The sequence below is a fragment of the Asterias rubens genome, chromosome 6 (genome assembly GCF_902459465.1).
Source record: "Asterias rubens chromosome 6, eAstRub1.3, whole genome shotgun sequence".
In the NCBI taxonomy this organism is placed as follows: domain Eukaryota; kingdom Metazoa; phylum Echinodermata; class Asteroidea; order Forcipulatida; family Asteriidae; genus Asterias; species Asterias rubens.
In genome coordinates this window covers 6955221-6979830 of record NC_047067.1, presented here as the reverse complement: position 1 = coordinate 6979830, position 24610 = coordinate 6955221, and the positions used below count along the sequence as shown (strand labels likewise).

At 40.7% G+C, this 24610-nt stretch overlaps 1 protein-coding gene across 4 annotated transcripts in view; it reads right to left on the bottom strand.

The window, feature by feature from the left end:
* Positions 1 to 673: 673 nt before the first annotated feature.
* The window catches only part of LOC117291297, a 70679-nt gene continuing 46742 nt past the window's right edge, over positions 674 to 24610 (bottom strand). For all 4 annotated transcript variants that reach the window (XM_033772932.1, XM_033772931.1, XM_033772934.1 and 1 more), the window contains 8 exons: positions 17617 to 17742; positions 11399 to 11671; positions 7310 to 10624; positions 6306 to 6452; positions 4125 to 5771; positions 3020 to 3164; positions 2452 to 2645; positions 674 to 974 (listed from right to left, as the gene is read on the bottom strand). In XM_033772932.1, coding sequence (XP_033628823.1) covers positions 789 to 974; positions 2452 to 2645; positions 3020 to 3164; positions 4125 to 5771; positions 6306 to 6452; positions 7310 to 10624; positions 11399 to 11671; positions 17617 to 17742 — 6033 coding nt within the window. In that variant the 3' untranslated portion in view covers positions 674 to 788. The remainder of the gene's footprint in view (positions 975 to 2451; positions 2646 to 3019; positions 3165 to 4124; positions 5772 to 6305; positions 6453 to 7309; positions 10625 to 11398; positions 11672 to 17616; positions 17743 to 24610) is intronic.

The following is a 24610-nucleotide window of genomic DNA, read 5'->3' as shown; positions in this document are numbered from 1 at the left end:
ACTTGCATATCAATTTCAAATTCCCTGTGAAATTAGGCTCTTTTAATGGTAGAAACAGCTGATTGTAAATAAAAACAACCAGATAATAATTCACTGGCAAACTTAAGGTGGTGACATTATTTATTAATGTCCCCAAATCACTGTTTGAATACAGGGAACCAGACCTGAAGTATCAAAAACAGCTTGTCCAATGATGAGGGCATGGTAAGGTTATAACAAAAATACTATAAATAATAGTAAGTAAACATTTTTGGCCGATTAGCGTAATTGTCATTGCACATTGAAAGCAGCTCACGGAAAACTCTGGTTTTTTTTAATGCTGCTGTTTTTTAACCCAAAGGTAGGTTATTGTGTCATCTTGGCCAAATTTCATAGAGCTGAAAAAAGGCAGCTAAGCACAACAAAATTATGCTTACCAAAATAAGGTTACCAGTTAAACTCCATGTCACATGTAAAATTTGTGACTGGTGTCATGCTCAGTTCTGCTTAATAATTGTTAAGCAATATTTTCTGTTTATAAGCAGCTCTGTGAAATGGGCTCTGGTCAGGAAACCTTGATTAATCAAATCAACGAAACATGACCGACTTCTAGATTTCAACTTATGTTTGTGACAAATTAATTTGTTTATCTTGAAGTAAACTTCGAAAGTCATTTTAAAAGCCCTTTCTTCACTGGAAATGTAGGATCAAGGTTTGAAGTGAATCATTTTGTTCCAAGTAGGGGAGGAATCGTCTATCAAGAGAGTTGAGCTGTTTCTTGTTGGATCTTGAAGTAATAAAACCATCCCTCAATCATGTAGAGACAGACTAGGGGTAGATGAGGACTGGCTGTAGCAGGAAACATCATCACTGGCCGACAGACTCTCATCAAACGCTTGGTTAAAGGCTGGACCACGTTGGTCTGAAGAACGACAGATATTGGCTCGAGCATCTACAGCTTCGGCCAAGGAGAACTGTAAGTCATTTGCATTATTCTGTAAAGAAACAATTTTACAAGAGTGAGTATAACATAAATTGAAAAGTAAACTAGCTTTTACTTTCTAACCATAAAATAACATCTAAGTTCGTAATAACCTAAGAGGGTGAGGGATTTCAAACTACTAACTAAAAAAAAAAAGATTAATAAATAATTAAACTCGTTAACTTTGTAATAATATCCCACATAACTATAAACACTTTATCAGTGTGATAAACTTAATGACAATTGTTATAACTGGAATACGGATAGTGACACTGACGTCAATGGTAAAACAGGCATATATTTATCAATGTTATAAATAAAATGACACTAGCTGGGTACGGATTCCTAATATTATGACAACACTGGCAATTGCAATCAAATACTGGCGTACAACTTTAATCAATGCACTGATAATAAATAACAGTGACAATAATGGAATAGAATACAGATCATTAATGCAATGACAGTAATGGCAACGACAAAATAAGAACATTGGCAAATATGGAAATGGCAATTTAGGCATACATTCTATCAATGCAATGACAATAGCAATAACGGCAAGGTGTGGACAATACTGCCACATAGTTTATAAATGCAATCACCAGAAGAGCAATTACAATGACAAAGTAATGCAATAATGCCGCACAGTTTATAAATGCAATGACTACGTGGGCATTGTCTATGATGTATTGACAATAACTGCCACATAGTTTATAAATGCAATTACTTAAAGGAAAAAGACGGTGACAAAGTACTAACAATAATGAACCACAGTTTATAAATGCAATGACAACAAGGAAAATAGCAATGACAAAGTATTGACAATACTGCCACATAGGTTATGCACACAATGAAATGACAGCGACAGTAACGACAATATTAACAATATTATATTGAGCACACAGTTTATAAATGCAATGATTTCAACCAAAAACAATTCAAATCAGAAACAGAAGTTCTGTCCAGCAAAGTTTCATTGGAATCTCTATTCATATACATACATGTATGGAATGTGAAAGGGGTAACCCTGTTTCAGCCCTAGGAGCAGGTGGCAATGGCCTCTGGAAAAATAATTGTAGCCACACCTTGAAGTGGCCTTCATTCAGGCCTTGTGTGTCAGGCGACTTGCATTAAAAAAAATTTAAAAAAATAGAGAGAGCAACTAACATTCATTTAAGATAAGAATTAACTATAAATAGTACAACCATGTGCAAAACTCTTTTGGAGGAGTTTTCGCTCTGAAAAGAGCTTGTGTGACCTCATCGTTTTGAGCAGTTTACTCTGCTCATCTTCAGGAGAAAGCTGGAATGCCGGTGGTGATGCAGCAGATGGGCAGAGTATACTGCTTGAAACGTCAAAACCACATTGGCCTATTCAGAACCATCTCCTCCGAAAGAGATTTTTACACATGGCTGTACCTGCAGGTTTAATATTTCCAGTTAACTCTTATCTTATTTTCCACACCAAGCAAAGCTTCAAATACAACTTACGTTCATTTGTTCACTAAGAGGCGTGCCAAGGTCCTCCAGCTCCAACTCTTCCCTTCTGAGAAACCCGAAGCTGGACAGAGCTTCTTTTTCCTTCTCACCGAAGCGCATGTACAAGGCTTGCAAGTCCAGCTGCAGAATGGAGACATGACAGTACATGGCCTGAGGGCGTACTACCTGACGCTTCCACCCGGACACTGTAAACGAAGGAAACAACATTTGTTACAAAACCACTCTTGAGATATGCTTAGGAGCTGTCTCAAGCCTGGTTCATACTTCCTGCGAATGCAAAGTAACTTTTGACGTCACAGCTCTGTTTTCACAGCGAATGTTTCGCAGGAGTTGAGCACAGTTCAACCGTTGCGAACTTGTGACGTCAAAATTTGTATCGCATTCACATTGGCAGGAAGTATGCACGGGGCTTTAGTCTTACTTTGGGTAGTCATGCATACCTTACAGGGAAGGTCTCTAAACAAAATCTTCCAAAGGTAAATTACATCATCTATTTTAAACAGATCTGGCGCTCCACACACAAACGGAAATCACAGAGTAAAAGGTTCCTCTGTCTTACCTCTATCACCACCGGGCCCACCAAGAAGTTTAAGGAACTGTTTTTCATCAGGGTGACTGTCAGATGATGTATCGAGACTCTCTCCTCCTTCGTCATCTTCGTCGGTCTCACTCTCAAACAGCGAGTCCAGGAGATTAGCCCTCTCCTGAAAAAAAAAAACAAGCAAATTAGAAATTGTGAAAACAAAAGTCTGAAAGGCTGCAGCATATTTTGGCGACCAGACCAGACACTATGGAAACACATTTAGGTCGGAGTCATTGGTTGAGCATGTGACGAACATGTAGCTGTAATAACCTTGAGTTAGAAGCCACAAACTAACAAAAAGTGAAAACAAAAGACTGTACAATGAACCAATGACATCAAAAGTTAACTCTGTAGACGAATTTTCATTACTTGAAAATTATAATAAAGGCAGAATAATTTGACAACACTAATTTGTTTACAGTTGTACCTCTCTCATACATACATGTACATACACAAATGTTTTATATACCGCAATTTAATTAAGATCACAGCAGTTTGTGATGATTAACAGCAAAAGAAACAAGGTATCAATGATACAAAATTGAAAATTAAATTCAGAAACTCGTATACAACCAACACAATCATCATGGGAGCAGGTGTGCTTTCAGGTGCTTCTTAACAATATGAAGTGAATCAGCAGAGCTAAGAGATGGGGAAACTGTTTCTAGGAATCAACCTCTTCTTGGAAATCGAGTAGGTCAGTCAATTTTACATCAGAAACTTGCTATTGTCAGGGTTGCCATAACAGCCCCCCCCCCCCCTGGCTCTAGAACCATTTTGAGAAAATGCTGTCATCAAGACTTAAAGCCAAACCAAAAAGCGTGTGAGAGTTTTCACTCGGAATAAAATTGCAATTCTGCAGATAATTGGGTTATCGTAAGGTCTTGATGAAAAATAGATTACAAACAAATATATATACAATCTATGGCGAGTAGTATAGATGAGGACACCAATTACACGAATACAAGGATTTGGGTCAAAAGATCGACACTGAGCAATCTCTACCGAAAAATAAATAAAAATAAATTGAGACAGAGAGGCAGGTTTCCGAGCTTATAGTCAACATTTTTTAGGAACTCACCTTTTCTGTAAGCTGAGCAGAGTTCTCCCTAGCACTCTCCGACCCTTCATCGCAAAGTTCCTCAGCATCAAAATCCTCCATCATGTCCTCATTGACCAACGGTACTTTGAACTCCTTGGACCCACCCTCGCTTCCTTTCACCTTCCCCTCCAAACGTTCCTTAGCGTGCAGGCCCATCTCCATGCTGCCTTTGTTGTTGCTGTTCAGCTGCTGTGTCCACTTCTTGGGATTCATCTCGGGGTCGAAGTCGCCGACGAGGTGACCCCGTTCTATGTCGTGGATCAATCTCTGGTTGGCAGCATCGGACGTTGGTTTCCAGCCCCTCCTCACATGATGATCACCCTTCGTCTTCTCCCAAACGCTTACTTGGACACGATCACCAGCTTTGAGGGATTCTTTACTACTTTTCGTAGCTTTCTGAGAGTTTTGAGAGCAGGCACTACACAACACTCCCTCGGAGCACAAATTGCATTTGCCCACAACTTGTTTATCCGATGGACTACCCGTACCGGTTTCATCCATGAAGGGCATGTCTTCACTCCCAAAGTTTGAAGGCTTCTGTAAACTTCCAGCAGCTGCACTCGTGTTCTTACGTTCCTTGGTATCGCTATCACACCTGGTCAAACTGTTCCATCTTCGACTCGGGTCACTAGGCACATTACAAGTCATCTGGATCTTGTGATCATCTTGTGAGGTGGATTTTTTACTAAACCCCTTAGAGGATTTCTTCTTGATGGAGTTATCGGAATGACTGGATTTCTGACTCTTGAAACTGTTCCTGATAAGCTTGGGGATGCGACTTCTTCCTTTGGGCTCCCTCTTCTTGACCAGCTCAACAATACTACTTGAGTTCTCTTTACCTTCTTGCTCAACGGATTTCCCCCTAGACGACTGCCCGCGGTAAAATTTGAAATTCTTTTCGGTGATGGCTTTTGGAATGCCGGACAGGGAATCTTTGCGTTTCTGCTCCTTGGATTTTGTTTTTGTTGCCTTTGCCTCGGCCGAACGAGTTTTGGAAACCTTGTCTTTGGAAGTTTGTGGATTTTTAGAGTTGGCCGACACTGGAAGAGCCAGAGAACGTGAATGGTTTGAGGGAAGCGAATTCCACTTTGACCTTGTGCCAGGGCTGATTTTCTTCTCCCCCTTCCCACTTTTCATTGCCTTGTTCTTACCCTTTAAGCCAGAGTCAAGACTGTTACAGCTCTTGCCAAATTCATCACTCGAGATCTCCGTCAGGATGCTCGATACAAAATCAGCCATTAATGAGTTTTCCCCTAAGCTACTGTTTTCACTGCCGGATGACCGGACCCGTTCCCCATTTTTCTTCACGCAGTCTTTTTTCACCCCGTCAGCTGTTTCTCTTTTCATCGAGCCATTCATCCTCACTGGAGGGGAAGACTTTGTAACACATGCCCCAGTTTTAGCTTCTGCTACCTTTAAGTCTTTGACTCGTTCCATTTCATTGATTGTTTTTTTGGTGGATGATTCTTTTAAGCTTGATGTCTTCGTGGGTCTGTTCAGGGTCTGAGGAGGGGTGACCTTGTCGAAGGGGTAGTTTAGAATCCACTGCTCACTGGATGTTGATGAGGTCAAGCTGTCTGGCCGTTCTAAAGATCTTGGCGTACTACTCGTCAATGAATCCCGCATCTAGGAAATTAAAACAGGCAAGAATTAATAGACAATTCTATCGCAAAGTCACAGTTTTTTGCTAACCGAGCTGGAAAACTATGGAAAGCCATGAATGCAAACAAAAACAGATGGCCACAGTTTGTAATAATGTCACACGACTATTCAAAAAATAGTGTTGAATTTGTTGGACATCTGTTAACACGATTGGATGTTTTGCTAACATTCGACCGAACATGCCAACTAGCGCAATTTGTTTAAATCAACAGTGGCCTATAGGATCCAGTCAAACTGCAACCACTTTAGTCTTGTTCCATGTATGCAACAGTCATTGTGAACACTGGCTGATTTTTCCACTTTAAATCTGTTGATTTGAGTGAAGACAAAACGGCTCCACATGAAGAGCTTTAAAAAGTTCAATTGGCGAGCTAAAACAAATACACTAATTAGGCCTACTAGAAAACTAACCATTACAAACTCGAGTGTGCTACATGGACATTACTTTTCAACACCAGTCAGCATCATCAATGTGAACAATTCAAATATTGCACCAACCTTCTTCTTGTAGTCCTCGACACTCTTTCTTGGGTTCCAGTCCGGCAGCTTCATCGGGGAGGAGCTTCTGGATTTCCACATCTCAACAAAGTTTACATTCGCCTCCTCCTCATCGTCACTGTCGGAGCCACTCCAGAGAATGTCACTCTGAAATAATGAACAGGGTAACGAAATTAAAATCACAGAGAATCTGTGCAGCAATATCAATGAAGCTATTCTTGAAAAGTCTGACAAAACTGCAGCACATTTTGGTACCTGACCAAAACACTGTTGAAACATTATTGAGTTGTGGTCATTGGTTGAGCGTTAGAAAATGAGTCTGGTTTAGCGGCGGGTACGTGATTGTTCCAACCAAAATTTCATTTTATTATCCTCATTAATTTTACTTGTAGAGCAAAGGACTCTCAGAAAAGCAAACTTAATGACTGTACTAGCCAAGAACCCAATGGAGAGATGACAGTCACAGAAGTTTTAGTTTCAGATAAAATGGTAGTAAAACCCCTCATTTGTAAAAAGAAACAAAATGAAGTGAGTTTTTATTTCAAATTGGCTGAGAAAAAACTTGTTATCACTGATAATCAATTTTTGCTAAAACATGAAGCAAAAATAAATTTATCCTAAATCAAGGATTACTTGTTTTGTGTTAGCATTGTCTGTAAAGAGATAGAATCACATTTCTACCAGTCCTTTGACCCAACTCATCTGACATCATCGCCACAATCAATCTTGGTCAGTGCCATTTTGGGAGTCAGCAAAATAAACTTCTTCATGCAATTATGATTAACATCTGGACCCGATTTCATAGAGCTGCTTCAGCAAAAAAAGTAGCCAGGCATAACAAAAAGACGCTTACCAGCACAAGGTTACCAGCCAAACTACCTTGTCATACAAGTACAATATGTGGCTGGTTCCTACTCATTTCAGCTAAGCAGAAAAATGTTAAGCAATATTTTTTGCTTATAAGCAGTTTTATGAAATATGGCCCTGATTGACCTTCAACTTACCAGTGGAGTTGCAGGCTTCTTTGTCGTCATCCTGATCGGACTTCCCCAGTCTACTGATCCCTCTGACTGGTTAGACTGTAAAGACTCATAAGACTGACTCTTCTTGCAGGTTGTGTCACTCATAACTCTCTTATGGCCATCCAAGATACCTGCCGCAGAAGCTGGTTGGTTCCTACCCAGTTGCCTGGGAGAGGAATCAAGAGTTCCGATGTGAAGAGGGCTTTGTCTGCGGGCACTTTTGATGTCAGAGTCGTCAGCAGTTAGCCTTTCCCCCGACTTTGATTTGGTGGTACCTACTTCATTGTAAGCTTCCTCGGCAGTTTGAGGAGAGGTATTTCTAAGCTGACATTGGGTTGATGTTGGGTCGCCCATGCTTGCAGACTGGATGCATTGCTCCTCCACAGATGCTTCTTGCTCTTTGAGTAGCTCCTTATCCTCCTTCGGCTCTTGGAGTTTGGCTCTGCGTGAGACAGCCGAATCTGCGGTGTCTAACCCGCTGTATCCACGAACTGGTAACTCGTCAATGTTTGTTATAGGAGGTTTGATGCTGGAGTCCTCAAAGGATTTGCGAGTGGCTGCAGAGACTACCGGAGGAAGGGTAGCTCTCATGAAAGATCCAACGCGATTGTCTTGGGATTTCTTCCCAGTCTCCTTCGTCTCATCTTGAGACTCGTCCAGCACCGAATTGTCTTTCTGTACTTCAGTCTCTTCCACACTCGATTGCTTATTACCCTCATTGAACAAATCTACCAGTGGAACCTTGGGAGCAACTTTCACATCCTGAGAGCTCCTCTCCTGGTTCGATGAAAACATCGCAATCAAAGTCTCAATTCTCTCAGCACTCCCTTGCTTACATTTCATATCGTTTAAAGGCAGGATGTTTTCTTCCTGATTGCTTGAGGCACTGCTATGGATCAACTGATCCAAGATTTTAAGTTTTTGTGAGGCAGACTTTTCTTTTGGAGCCGTCCTTGTCTCCTCTGAAGCCTTTGCGACTTGTTTGTCAGTGATTTCAGGTGAATGATGTGTCCGCGTTACTTTTTTGTGCTCAACCTTGGATGCGAGCCTATCAGTTGACGATAACTTCTCTAGTTTGGTCTCCTTCGATGGAATGATTAAATCAACAGGTCTAATCGCCATATTGTCTCTGGGTATGGGAGCCTTGTTGGCATTATGACTGACATTGTTTAAATCTGGACCTGAACACTGCTTTTCAGCATCTGAATTTCTAACGGGTTGGCCATGAGCTGTTCTACTATTGCCAGTGCCTTCCGTTTTGTTCTCATTCTGCTTTTTATTAATCGCATCGGGTCGACAAACACGAGGGGACATTTTGCGAGCAACATTTCTCTGATGAACTCGGGCAGCAAGGCGATCATTGGAGGGGCTTGTCGGTGCAGATGAAGTTTGTCTATGTCTATTGATTGCCTGACTCGACAACTCTCCCGATAAGGTTTTTGGCGGTAAAATACTACTGGGAGAAGCCGAGGGATTAGCTGCAAAATGAGCTGTATCTCTCTTTAAGGAGCTACTGCTGTTTGGTTCAGAGAGATGTCTGTGAGGTTTGGGGAAAGACACATTTCGATGTCTACTTGGAGAGCTAGCCGTTCTGGCTGAATGGTCAGCTCTTTGCAGGTTAGGCCCATGACTGTTCAACAAATTGTTTGCTTGTGTGTTATTGTTTCTGGCCGAGCTTAAAGGACATGACTGTTTGGGCATAGCTACATTTTTAGCAACCCCTCTTGACTGCGGAGGATTTACAGCGTTATTCTGAAAAGGTTTGTTCCGATGAATGGCCAGGCTCTGAGGAGGCAATTGAGTGACTATCTGGGCAAACTTGGTGGAATCAGTATCATTTGTCGGTTGCATTACATTTGTTTGCATTGTCGGAGATTGGTTCGCGACGAAATTGTCACTACCTTCATCTCTGCCAGGTACAAGTGTGTCAAGTGTTTGAGATGAGTTACACATCGTAGTGTTTCTCTGCACAACGAGAGTCTGCTGGGAAGTGTCATGTAAGTTCCTACCGGTGTTGGTTTTCTGTTGCACTGTGAAGTCTCTATTTTGGAGAGATCGATAGATTCCTGCGTTTCTATCAATTCTGGGCGACTGTGGTGATTTCCCTGCATTTAATACGCTACTATGGCTGTGGTTTAATTGGCTTTCTGGAATATGATGGGGTTTCTCTTGTGAACTGCAGTTATTCTGGGCCTTGAAATACTGACTAGGTGTGCTGTCCGTGGAGAGGTCAGCCTGACTGTTTTGGTAGTGAACTCTCTGACTGTCCACATCCCTGGACGGAAGTTTCTGCTGCTCTGAGTATTGATGCTTCCCCCGGTTGCCATTCTCCATTCGAGAATCTGGAAAGGGTGTTATGGAGGCCTGCCTCTCCAACATTGTCTCTATGCTTTCTGAACTTGTCATTGAACCGCTGCTCTCGCCACTTGTTCTGGCGAGAGATGGACCGGCATCATAGGAGGTCACTTGATCGGAAGACGATACTGCGATAATGTGATCCGGCGGTCGACCCGGCTGGCACCTAACAACCTTCTGTCTCGACTGCGGGGAGTGACCCTCAAGGCTCGCCTTTCGTTTCTGCTGCACGCCAGCTTTCGGCTCTAATGTCAGGCTTTCAAAACTCTTGACGCTGCTGCTGATGTCCTTGAGCTCTTGGAGAAGGCTCTGCGCGTAGTGGAAAGGCGCGTGGACGAAGGGCTTTGTGTACTGCTCTCCCAAACTAAAACCGTTCCTTCCTGCCTCTCGACATACGAGGCCACCTCCAAGCTTTCTATCTGCGACTGCGCTACCGTAGCAGTTCCTAAAAGCTAAAGCCTTAGCCGGGCTGGTGACTACGCCGTTCGATAGATGCCGGCCCGATTTCCCCATCTCCGAGAGGTGTCTCTGTGAAGCTGGCGACAACATGGTGTGCTCCCATTCCAGATCTTCCAGCCCCATCATTTCCCCGGCGCCATCGCTCACATCATTCTCAGCGACATTAAAGCTGATCATGCTACTCTGATGGGCGTGTCCATTGCTCTCCGACAGCCTGCCATGTCTGTACTCTGCGTATGCTTGACAATTATGCGCAAACATCATCTGCTCCCTCTGTGGCGACAGCATGTCCAGGCTACCGTCTTGCATTGTAGGTAAGGCGTACGAGCCGAAAGCGTCTACAGGGTGACCTCCGCTGGTGTTAACATGATAGTTCGGATCTGCTGTTTGGGAGATGTTGATATGATCTGGATGGGGTATGGTTGGGAAGTGAGTCTGGGGTGATCTCAGCTGCATAGAACCACAGGGATGATACAGGAAAGGCTGAAAGTAGACAAAAGAAAGCTAACTGAGTATCTTATATCCCTAAAATGTTGTGTGGTACATACATGTGATATTGCCTGTATAAAATTTATCACTTTGGGGAAAAAATAAACCTTGAAAACATTGTGATTGACACACAGTAAGTGGTCCTTTAAATTACTTGAACACAATTTGAATGCATACTTGGTATCTCAAACAAGAACAAGCAAGAATAGTTTCCAATTCAAGTCAGTCATCCTGTCTTTTCAACAACTTGTTTATTTATTTATTTATTTATTTGAGCCTATTTTGGCATTTAAGGCTTATAAAAGCCTTTTTTATCATTTATTGTAAAAGTGTATAAACAAAAGTTGTTGTTTTTATAGCAAAATATAACTTCCCATTGATAACTGAAACCAACTTTAAACTACGCTATTCAGGCAATTCGGTGGTACAAACTTTGTTAACCTCAAAGCCGCTCTCCTTTGCTCAGGATTCATAAAAACTCTCCCGAAAGTCAGATTCAACATAATTCAGGCAATTTCTGTAATAAAGTTGTTACCACCTTTCCCCTTTTCTGTCAACCCATCCTCTCCCTCTTTCCTTCTCCCTGGTTCGATCAAAGTTCTCGCAAACCCTTCCCTCTTTACCCCACTGCTCTACTTCTCCGAAGATTCATAAACGCTCTCCCGAAAGTCAGCTTCAACATAATTCAGGCAATTTCTGTAATAAAGTTGTCACCACCTCTCCCCCCTCTCTCTCTCTCTCTCTACCCCTCTCCCTGGTTAGACTTACATTGGCGCCATGTCCTGGACTACCCTGGGACGGCTCACAACCAGGATGTGATGAGTCAGTCGGTAGTAGTCCCTCGCCGCTGCCCCCGACGCCGTTGCCAAGTTGTTCCGGTCGACCCCTAGTGTCAGGGATCCGGTTGCTGGGTCTGATCAGCATGGGACTGGAGCTGCTGCCGGCTGGTGGGGCTAAGCCCTGCGATTGGCTCGACGATGAGAGGGTAGGGTTGTTCAGACCGGGCGATGACAAATTAGCAAACGGGTGTTGGAAGCAACTCTGTCAAGAGAAGAAAACAAATATAATAAAAAAAAAAATTGAATTTAGGAGAATTTGTAGAGGGAGATTTTCACTAATAAAGAACTTCCTCAATCGATGATGCACTGTATTATTTGCAAACAAAATGTTTTACTGATATTCTTTAAAAGATAAAAAGGGGAGAAATGTGTCAAGAAATGATTATCACAAACATCAGCTGTGAGTGTTGTTAGCAGTACCACTTCATCAAACAAAGCTTTAGTATAATCAGTACTTTCTTGAGTTAAGTGAAAATAAAAATCACAGGCAAGTCACTCAGGTGGGATTCGAACCCACAACTTTCCGCTGCTAGAGCAGATGTCTTACCACTAGACCACTGCGCTAGCCCCGTGAGTAGAGGCAGTTTGAATCCTACAATATGTTTTAGCAGCAAGCACCACAACAATTTAATAAAAGTGTTCAAATGCTATTGCCACCACTACATTTGTTTTAAACATACACATTTCTCAGGAGGATAGTAAGTGGTGAACTTGAGAAACTAAACAATTTTGAGGGGAATAACCAACAATCCTGTACTTTTTGTGATGCAGTGCACAGTTACTGAAGTAGGACTCGACTACAAGATGAAAGCCTCCTGATAAACATCTGCACTTTAACACTAGTTCATAGCGTGCCAGACATGTTTAACAAATCCTTAAACAGTCTGGTTGTGTAAATAAAGCGTAAATTCAATATGGAAGCTCAGTTGGGGAAACTGCCAATCTGGATAAGGGATGCCAATTTACACACAGCGATAACGGAAAAATGCAGTCATCGAGCCTGTTATTAAGGGCAATAGGACGGGAGGATTTTACACAGGGAGAAAAAAGAAAAAGGATTAAAAACTATTTGAGTTGTAGCTCATCACCAAGTCCCCTCCCCCTACTTGGATGTCACCACAGAGGGGGGGGGGGGGAGAGACTGATAGAAGGTAATAAGGCAATGTATGGCTATAGCTTGTAGTGACGTAGGTTTTTTGACCGATTTTGGGTGGATTTTACTCGGTGAGAATAAAAAGAAGGATTAAAAAGGTGTAACTATACGATTCGTAGTTCATCATCGGCTTCCCCATTACTTGGCCCATGGAGCTCCTTGCTTGGACGTCATCACAGGGAAGCATGGGGGGGGGGGTTGACATTAGAAGGTGATCAGGCAATGAATGGTTCTAGCTCGTAGTGACATCGAGTAGTCATCATGGTGGTTTATAAAGAAGGCAGAAGTACTTGAAGGGGTGTCAGGATGTGTACGTGTGACGCCAGGAGCTTTGGAACTCTTAAATTATCTGAGATATGAGATCATAGCTTTTGATGATACACAGAGAGAGCAGACCTGTAAATAGCAAATTAAGGAGCTTTTTTTTTTTCTTTCTTCTTCTTCTTCTTCTTCTTCTTCTTCACTACAGGAAGATGAAAGAGGCAATCAGGGAAGGCTAAGGGGAGTCAATGGGGTTTGCAGTTACAGTCTTCTGACCAACCCCAGGCTTCTAAAGTATCTGCGATGACATTTCAACATCAGATTACTTGGGGAAATTTAAGAAAACAAGTTGGCGCAGGGGGAAAATTGCTCGTGAGAAGCCGGAGGCGTGTGCTATGATGACAGGTCACCATTCAGGCATGATATTAAACACTGGAAAATGTTTCATGTTATGCTGGGGGCAGGGGAGTACAGCTGGGATACAGCCAGGATGAAATCATCTGTTGAACCCACGCCAATTTTTGAGTTGTTGTTTTTACTTGTTTGTTGGTTGTTTTTTATTTTGTATGTTTACTCATTTGGCAGGGTTTTTTTTTCGTGTTTTTTTTTGCTGGTTTCTCAGTGTATCACAGTGTGTGTGTGTGTGTGTGTGACTGGAATTCCAGACGAAAGACCGTTTAATTGTTTAAATAATGGTGTTGTCTTGAAGGATTGTCACTGATTGTGTTGTGTAACAAAGTCACGAGCGACACATTTAGTGCATGCAAGCAAATAATTGATTTGTTTGTTGTAGCCATGGCATCGCAGTTAATCAGATTGTTGAAAAGCAGTAGTCCCGTCCCGACATAGCAATCATTTCTCATTTAAAACCAGTTGGTAATGGTAGTCCTGTTTATAGCAGGAAGGGAAATTTGTCCACAGTTGTACTGGGGAAATTTGTATGACCTCTGTTGCTTTTGCCAATAAAGTTTGGTACACGTTTGGTATTTACTCAAAATATATTGGCATAAAGACTTACTTGGTGAGCAATGGAGAGCTGTATAAAAACATTGTGGAGACATAATCTTTTAGAAAGAGGTAATTTCTCACAAAAATTTTGTATTCTCCGGCATCTGAAAGCACACAAATTGTACAACAACAGTGTTTTTTCTGTCATTATTTTTCTTGGCACTTTGATGACCAAATGAACCAAAATGTTCACAGGTGTGTTATTTTATGCATATGTTGGAATACACCAAGTGAGAATACTGGTCTTTGACAATTACCAAATGTGTCCAGTGAATTTAAGGATGCGACTTTGAAGAAGCAGCAGAATTAAGACACCATGAAGAGGGTGAAGAGGGCGTGTTACCGAATGACTCAATGCCACAAGGAACAATAACCAAGAAGCTATGATCCTCACAAGGTTGCTATCTTAATGAGGAAAGGATGGGAAGGGTACGATGGGTGTAACATGGTGGAAAAACATTGTCTGGATAAAATCATGGAAGGGGGGGGGGGTTGTTAGGACCTCAGACAGGATACAGAGAACAGCGTTTTAGTCCTTCACCGCTAGTTCCATTACTATGTCGTCATATCTAGCACCACACACTCTTGTGACATAACTTCTGCTCAATAACACACATGGTGAGAAGCCTTACTTCAACTCAAAAACCACCCTGTGTCTCTGATTGAGGGCACTGTGGACACTATTGGTAATTACTCACAGAAATGTTTGGCATAAAACTTACTTTGTAACGAGCAATGGAGAGTCGTTGATAGTATAGACCATTGTGAGTAATGGCTCCCTTTGACGTGACGTAGTTTTTGAGAAAGAGGTAATTTCTCACTCAAATAATAAAAGACTTCAGACCTGAAGCCTTTTATTAGGCATCTGAAAGCATAATAACTTTGATGACCAAATGAGCCCAAACTTTCACAGGCTTGTTATTTTATGCTGAAGTTGGGATACACCAAGAGAAAATATTGGTCTTTGTCAATTACCAAACCTGTCCAGTGCTGTCTGTGTCTCTTTTCTCCCTCCCAAACCTACTCCACAGTACTAGGATAAAAGATTGGTGAGCCTGTTCCAATGATAAGCATTTGTTGTTGGCACCCTGCGGTGTCAGACAATTTCCTGAGGAGGGTTTTGGAGGGTTTGGGACAATTAGGGTAAGAGTCAAGTGTGCTTTTGATTAATTGTTTTTTGTTAACGTCCTATCCAAAGTCCCTGGGCATGGACAGAGAATAAGAGGTACATGTAGATAATGTGCTGGATTCAACATACAGAAAGGTCCACATCTGATTCATGAAATATAATTAGGCCAACAAACAAAGGGATGAGTTTTAATGTGAAAGCCTGCTTTTGTATTTTTAAAGTTTGCAACTGACTTGAGCAAGATTTCTGCCTCATCTTCAGGAATGTGTTTCATGTGATTTTAAGAAAAAAGGGAGACTTAAATTTTAACTAAAGGCACTGGGGTGGATTTCACAAAGGTAGTCCTAACTTAGGACTAGTCCAAGGCAATGCTAAGAGATAGGACCAGACCTAAGTTAGGATGAGTTACTGGTCCTAACTAAGGACCAGTCCTATCTCTTAGCATTGCTTTGTAGGACTAGTCATACCCCTTGACACTTTTGGCAATACATCCTTACAATTTTGCAAACACATCAAAACGACACTTGTTAATCATGTTTAGAGAAAAATTATCAAGTTTGATTAAAATGAACATATCCAAAATACTTTTGACTACACAATTTGTTGTCCATTGTTAAAAATGCATGATTTTGTTTGCTTAACATGGTAAACCAATGTGCTGGGGATGATTCAAATATGAATTAAACATTTAAGGTCCATTGTACCCGCCTTTACAAAATTTGTAATGTCATGCTTGGAGAGCTTCTAGAACAAAACAGCAAGTCATAACTTGGTCATTGTTGATAACAACGTCGCGCCACACTAACGCCGTCACGTCAATCTTCATTAGGGGCGCAATCCTTGGTCTGTTCACCCGCCAAAAAGTGAGGCTTACAGAAGGATTTCATGATCCAACATGGAGAAGCTTTAAGTTAATAGCGAAAAGCCATCTTAAGGTGGGTGACATGATGACAACAAGTCCTCTCCAAACTTCATAAGCCAGAACCCCTACTCTCAATCATGGAAGGACGTCAAACTATCTGAAGAACAAAGGCGGTCACTGCAAGGCGATTCTCACACGGACAGAAAGCATTTTGGGAAAAATGAGAAAGTAAATATGAACAGGTCTGTATGCTTCATTTTTTGAAGAAGCAAGGGCACCAAGGCATTTTCTCCACTGGTCAAGGGCATCCTATGAGGAATTTGTAAATTTCTACTGGAGCATTTCAAGGGCACCAGGGCAACGACCAGGGGGCATGGAGGCAATGCCTTCTTTGCCTCCGTGAAGTATCAGGACTGCATAAACATACTTGCAATTACAAAACTGGAAAAACATCACTTCAATATTTGCAAGCCCATCCTCATTAAAATGTAAAAACAAAAACAAAATCTAAAAACACAGAGGATGCAAACATTCCTAGTGATTCATGACGAATCCTTCGTCGAAGCCAAAGGAAGACAACATTTTGCAACTAATGAAAACTGACTGTTACTTCCACAGATTTCTGGATATAGAATTCCGCCATTGTTGCAGGAATACTTATTAATTCCGTAACATTAGATCCATTCAGCGTAGCGGGGGAAGTGAAACCATGTGAAGTGCAGCAGATAAGATTGGAAGACGGTCATTATTAGCAATGAGAAGGAAACGGGTTCATCATTGCTCTGATGAACTGTCAGCTCAATGTAATTCTGACATTCGGGAATTTTTCTTAAATAAAGGCTGTATTCACTGGCGGTAATTAACTCTCCCTCCTATGATCCTTTCCTATGCAATGTTCTTTGCCAAAGCATCATCGCTGATCCGACTTGATTGGCAGCTGACTTGAAGACCAATAACCCGCCCCCATCTCATGGTGATGTGTCGTCTGTCAGATCATTTCCATTTTAAACGCCTGGAATCTCATCTTCGAGAGGGTTAGACCTTTTTCATTTTTCAGAGGGCACTTTCATTGGAAAATCTTAAAAGTTTGCTGGGGGAACTTTAGAAAGCACAACCGGGCCAAGACCTGGGCAACAGAGGTCATGACCTCTGGCATGTCTTTTACTTCCATTGAATTTCAAGCCTGATATTAAGAAAATTGCTGGAGATGAAGTCCATTTATTAGACTTTTCGGAATAACCTGAAGGGATTAATTAAGTCTTATAAAATGCCGACTTGTGATCTTTTACATGCCACCATATTGGTTTATCACTGATTTCGCTGATTATTTTGAGTCCAGTTTTATTGACCTGAACCAGTATTAAACAACAGAGACTTTGTGAGTTATTGCAGACCCTAGACAGCTCCATACTGTCTACCCCCATGCCCCTACTTGTGTATACTGTAATAAGTAACTATATCTTGCTGGTACAAGCTCTCTTCGGAAGAGTTTTGGCTCTGAAAAGAGCAGGTGTGGTCTTAGTGTTTCAAGCAGTAAGCACTGCTCGGTTTTTCCCTCCTTAAGACGGGCAGAGTATACTGTTCAAAATCTTCATACCACGCCAGAGCCAACGTTTTAAGAGCCAACACTCATCGCAATGATTGTACCTGCCGCAAGTTAACTAGTTGTAACTACTTGTTACTTTTAACACAATGCAAAGCTTCAACCCTCATCATACTGTATACTTGACTTACCTGTAGAGGTGTAACGGCAGGTCCACAGCACTGTCTCTCCCGCTCAAACAGAAACTTGAGGTTACGATTCTGCTGTTCTAACTCACGGACTCGCCGATGGAGTTTCATGCATTCTTCCTTAAGATCCTGCACCAATCAAAGAAACACAACAAGAACAGATGTAATGCATGTGTTGTACAGAACTTATTGTGAGTCTTGGCTCGAGATGAGTCTTGGCTCGATATGTCAGTAAGTATCGACAGTGGATTGTGTTTCTGATTGTAGTAATTCGCAGCATGCCCTCTTATAACATGTTTCAACAAACTTGACCAACTGTGATCTTAGGAATCCTGCAGCACTCGGGGGAGATTTTTTTCTCCAAGCCTTTCCAAGAGAATTAATCAGCACACTACCGCAGAAATAAATTATTCTGTTGAGGTTTTTTACTTAAAAAAAAATAATTGTTTATGCGATCGCATGCTGATTGATTCCATACAAAAGGCTATAGGGAAGAAACAAAGCAAAAAAGTGTACCCATTCCATCAAGTTTCACAAGACAGTACCGAAAGCTGCTAAAATCTGTTAAATCGCATCGTAAGAAGGTGCACTACTACAAACTACTACAAGCGTATACACACAATCCACTATCAATAGCCCAAGAAGACTGTAAGAAGACGCACCAATACAAGTTACTACAAGCCTAGTACACACAATCCACTATCAATCACCCACCGTCTTCAAAGACTACCTGTGTGAATGACTTGAAATGAGACTGTGTCTTCTTGCAGGTTGATCGAACATCCTTGGACTATGTTACACAAGATGTGAAGTGGTGAAGTTTACTTATATAGTAATGACATAAGATAATGATGTTCTCTATATGCAGCCGCTACCCCTTCATGACTAATATTGACAATGTCGAGAAACCATCCACACCAATGATCCTGAAGATCTGTTCTGCTTGTGTAACTTGCTACTGTTGTTTTCTCTACAGTTTAAGTGTCACATTTCGGTCGTCCTCATACTCACATGTGGCCAGTGTCATCACCTAATGCACCGTTTATATAGATTTCCACAGTGACCTACAACAAAGATTACTCAACCCAACAGAAATCAAACCTAAATGATACATTTGACCTCCAGTTAAGCTTATTAGCTAGCTGACGGATTACAGAGTCACTATTTGATGGAGACGGGCAATGAAGACACTTGCGGGCTCTTCAAAGGGATAATCCCAACATGAGACGAGTGAACAACAATGAGAGAAGTTAAAATAGCTTCAACCCCCAACAATGCCCAAGGCTTTTCAACAGACGAAGACATATGGAAACAAAGTCTTGTGTCAGAGCACAGACAAAGAATTTGGCAAAACATCTTTGGTCAAATAGATGTGGTTTTTTTGCATCTGGTTATTTTTAACCCTTAATCTGACGTGTATTAAGTACTGACTACTGAGTACTTTCCATAGTCTGTGAAAAAAATTCCAAAGGCGTATCACTTGGGTGGGGTTCGAACCCATGACCACTGCATTGCTAGAGCAGATGTCTTACCACTAGACCACTGAGCTAGCCCGATGGATAAAGCAGTATGAATCAAAAGCAGCGGGTACCTCAACGATTCAATTGTTTATTTCTACATTGCGGATAAAGAATAAAATCTTTTGGCAGCTACTTTTTTTTTTTGGGGGGGGGTCAAGGAGGGGAGGGGGGGTTTATTGTTCTGTCAGCAGCATTTAACAAAAGTGTAATTTTTTTCATAGATTGATCAGAGTATTCTTTAACATCAAAAGAATTATTATATTTTACGTGAATCAGAACTGTCTCTCTCTAGAATGAAAAGAAAGGAAGAAAAAAATGGTGTGGTACCTTTAAGAACAACGGTCCTTTTTTTTTTTGGGGGGGGGGGGGGGGCTTGTAGCAAATCTTTAGGGTGTTACCATATCTATGCATGTAAACATGCAAGACAAACTTGTAGGCTTTAACGGCTCAAGAAGAATTGGGTCACTTGTATACAAGTCTAATTGGTTAAGCCAATCATTAAGGAGGTAGAATGTGGATCATTGCAAGGCAGACAAGACCCTCGTAAATATCTGCTTGAACATTTGGTCAGAGTCTATTTTCTCTTCTCCTAATTCTAGAGACGGTCTACCACATGGTTGCGGCTAGCATCATTGAGGGATTAGTGCTATGTCCTCCCTTGGCACCTGTTTATATCCCTACAGTACGTCATTCTGTGGTTTGACTGAACAAGATTCTACTCGCTAGAAAACAAGGATTTCTAGGTTAGCCACAATATGAGAATAATAATGTCCAACTCGATTGACTTGATAAAAAACAGCCTTCGAGAAAGACTCTAGTAAAAAATGGGTTGAAACGTCAGGCCACTTTAAAAAAAAAAAAAGTGGCAAATCATAACAACAGAAGTGTCTTGTTTAAAAGACTGCACCTGTGATTGGTCAATAAAGCTTCGGGCTTACATGGGCGACATATTAATTGAACATCTATTCTTGTACGTCATCTGTTACTGGTAATCGTTGGTAAGAAATTTTGGAGCTGGGGAAACAAAACCCTATAAACAGCTTTCTCAGAAGCGTCAAATACAGAGAATGAGTTTTTAAAGCTGCGCCTGCATGAATGTGCCACCAACCAGGAGACAAAAAGTAAACGACAAATTTCCTGCGTTTATGATTCAGTGGAGATCCAAGGCGCCCTAGTGAGATGCAAAGTACAGATGATTAATCAAAGACCGGAGTGATGGCCCCTGCCGAGTCGATCACAACCAGAAGGGCCGCAAGAGAGGACCACAAGCTAGGACCTCCTGGTGGTCAAGTTATTAACATCAACTTTGGATACTAATGTAATAATGTCACATAGAAATGAATGAGGTAATGAAGCTCCTGATTATAGCACGACACCTCAAACAAAAATTCAGCACATGTATTCCAGTCCAAACAAAGTTCTACAGTCAACATTCCTTCCAATATACTTCAAACTGTGGAACTCTCTTCCAAACAATGTCAAAGACTGTTCCACGCTAGAAATTTTTTAATCTAAACTTGAAACCCATCTTTTTAATCACAGAAGCGCTTAGAGACTTTATTTGTAATTTGCGCTTTAAAGAACTGCTTATTGATATTATTGTTATTATTATTTTTATTATTATTAAAGATAGACATTGAGCCAGTAGCTCCCCCTACAATACATTTGCCTGAAATGCTATAGCTTTTTGTTAGAATTAGTTGTTGATCTTGCGAGTATAAAATCTCATCTTTTGAAGCAGTGATTTTTGTTTTCTCCCCAACTATTTTTCTTGTGATTGCACTTGTGATTTGATATATGTTTGGTCACACAAACTGTGGACACTTGTCTTTACCAATTATTAAATTCTGCTTGATTTAAAAAGTTGTAATCTGAAAGACCCATGTTACTGCAACTACAAAGCTTAATTAATACCTACTTGTACAATAGCAACAGTTAAAATCTGTTTTTACAAGCAGTAGTGCAAAGCACCTAGTCTTGTTGAAAGACCTTCTCAGTTTGATTTGTCACAATTTTTCCTCAAAGAGAACGCTTTCATCCACGAACCACTCTTGTACATACAGTGTAAGTATGAACCAAGACTACAAAGCACCAGACCCGCCATGAAAGAAAATGACACACAACCGTATATGCCAAACATCAATTTGCAGTCATTCCTTTTCAAATTATTATTATAAAATTTTTATCCCTGGATATTTGGGGTTGTAATAATTCTCGAGTCTAAGGGTAAATCAGAATCTATGGATATTACTTCATCAAAAATTCATAAACTGATTCTCCCTGAGGGTTATATCATCAAAGCACTAAGTGCACAATTTATTTTAGTCTCTGGGATAATCAGACTTCATAAAACAATATTGTGTTTCTCAAGAGATTGAAGGGTTGATTGATTGATGTAAATTAGTGTTGCCATTGTTACATATTGCAGTATGAAAATTTATACTGAATTAAAAACCAATTTCAAACATCACTTGGAATTTAGTAAAATCTCATGGGAGAGTATTTGATGCTCTTCCTGGCAAACATTCTGGACGAGAAGAAAATTGCAACAAGTTGAATCAACTTAAATTCATTATATAATTGTGATAAGTGATTTTTTTAAATGCAACATATTTAACCTTTTGTAGACCATCGCAGCAACAAGATGATGATTATACAGAAAAGAATGGTCTCTAAACGGTTAAATGCCAAATATGCAGAGTGATATGGCACAAGATTCAAATCTCAAACATATCAGGTAGATGAAAACAAATATGAAAAACAAAAACCTGACCATGTTTTAGAAGCAACTAAAACTAGAACTGAAACAATAACTTGAAAAGAAACCAAATTGTTCTCACCTGGGCCGCTTCCTTCAAGAAAGTCCCAAGACACATAGCAAAATAGTATAGATAATACAAGACCACTGCCGACTGCTCCATCATCAGTATTAGTGTCTCACACTATTAAGGGAAATCCTTCAAGCCAAATTCACACTTAATCACTGCCCTACACTTGGCAAGTCTCACCGCGCTGACACGAGCCAAACAATGTTCAACTTTGCAGCTTTCTCCAGAAGACGATCAGAGCATACTGATCGAAACGTCGAGTTGAAACCAACGGTTCTTTTCAGAACCACCCCAACTCATTTAGAGATAGTCATTACATGGTGTTACCGCATACCTTTCCATAATGTTCAACTTGTTGTTGGTCCAAGCAGGAGGCTACAAGTCCCTGTTGTCATGTTCCTGTGTCATGGGGAAAACTTTCCAAGTTTGTGGGCTACTTTTGCGACTGAGAAGAAAACACGTTCGCATCGTCAAAAGTCTGGATGAATGGGAGAGACTGGGTTGGGGTTATCGGTCAGCGGACAGCTGTTTTATCAGACAAGCAGCGCAATCTTTTTTTCTCAGTCGTTATCCCAATGTAGGGAAACTAATTACGACTGTTGTTTTGCAAACGTAATTAGTCACTTTAACCTCAGCTTAATGCGAGGCAATTTTAACTGAGCCAAAATGATTGGAAAGACAACAAACTAGAGTGAAAGTTTTTTTGGAATGACTGATTAAAAAAAAAGCTTTTAATCGAGTTACATGTAAGTATAGCCTTTCTGGAATCCTAAGTCTAACGCTTATTTGAATATTTGGATCCCTTATAGTGCGCAAGTTTGTTTGCTCCACAAGTTCAAAACGATGTGCATAGGACCAGAGTGGTCCAAAAAATGTTTGGGTATGTGCAAGATTTGCACGGTCAATTCAGGTTGCAAAGTTTTTTTAAACTGCTACTTGTTAACGCTTGATTCAGGGTCTTGAGCCAAAGGAGCTTGCTGTTCTTGCTTTAAGGTGTTTCACAGAATCTCAACCAGTTCCTCTTACAACCAGATATTCTTGAAAGATCACATCACAAACCATTAAAACACAAGACTTCAAGACCAGCCATCTTCACACAACGCAAGATCGTGCAATAATGGGACATCTATAGGATTTGAGGCATACAATGGTGCATCTTTCACTACCTTTGCCTACACTAACCTCACAGTCATTATTAACAATCATTTCCTAAGTTCCGCTGTGGGGCAAACTTTTTAACGAGACCAACCTCTTGAGACAACGGGAGTCGTGCTTCAACCTGAACTAGCTTCTTGGAGAATCACACAAGACTGATAAAATCTCATCCAATTATTAAGCAGGTTTTTGTTCCACAAACTTCCTTAATTAAACCCATTAAGAAACTACACATCAGGTCAAGCATTTCAAGCAAGATTTTTCAAGGTAATTTTCGGTCAAAAACTTGATCCTTGACCCTGCAGAGTGTCCAGGGGTTCAGTAATTGATCAGAGACTTTGCGGGGACACAAAAGAGACTCTGAGGGGACACAAATCTGACGTAGGATAAACAGTCTACATGTACATATGGACTTGACCTGGGATGGATCAAACTGCACCTGTGTCACGCACATCTTTAACCAAGCCTAGTCGTCTTCAGAAATAAAACAGAAACCCCTGTAATTACATGCAGGCCACACAGGCCATGGCATACATTGCCCTTGGTCTTGGTGGCCTTGGTGCCCTTTCAAATGTTTCCTGTTGAATTCTTTAAAGCCATTATACACTTTCGGTAAACAGTATTGTCCAAGTCCCACACTTCGTGTATCACAACTTATACATAAAATAACAATCCTGTGGAAATTTAGGCTCAATCGGACATCGGGAGTCGGGAGAAAATAACAGGAAAACCCACTCCTGTTTTCGAGCGTTTCGCCGTGTCATGACATGTGTTTATAACAAATCCGTAATTCTCGCTAACGAGAATTTATATTGTTTTACCGTTTTCTCAAAAAGTAAAGCATTTCATGGACTAATATTTCAAGAGAAGTCTTTCACCAATACCTTCTGTAAACCCTGTAAATTATTTGTAAATCTGTGAACTTTTTTTTTTTTTTTCTGTACCGAAAGGGTCCAATGGCTTTAATTAAAGTACCCTTTGCAAAATAAAAATGGCCTTGCCCTTTCAAAGATGAAATTTCAGGCCTGAATCAGAAAGGCATTTATTCTTAGAAGACTGTTGACTCAAAAAATGTAGGATACAAGTGAGCAAAGTATTGCTTCACAATAATCCAGGCTTAGAAGTACATGCCAAATTTTCAATAACAACAAAACGCATGACAAAAGACAGGTCTAAAAAGTGAAGAGTAAACATAGAATCAAAAGCTATATTTTTTTCTAAATTATCTTTACAGAGGCATCAGAATACACTGCTTACGTACTTAAGTTATACATGTAAACATTTTGTTGTTGTTTATACTGCAGGCTTACAGTACCGAAGTATCTTTCTTGAAAAACAAGATTCTCCTGCAAGTCCATACAAAAAAAAAACCCACCACCAACAACAACAATGTCAACAACATCATCATCAGAGCATGGAGGAACGAATTCCTCTATGATCAGAGCATTCTCTCGATTAATCGCATGTAATATAAATTTGATTGCTATAAATGTT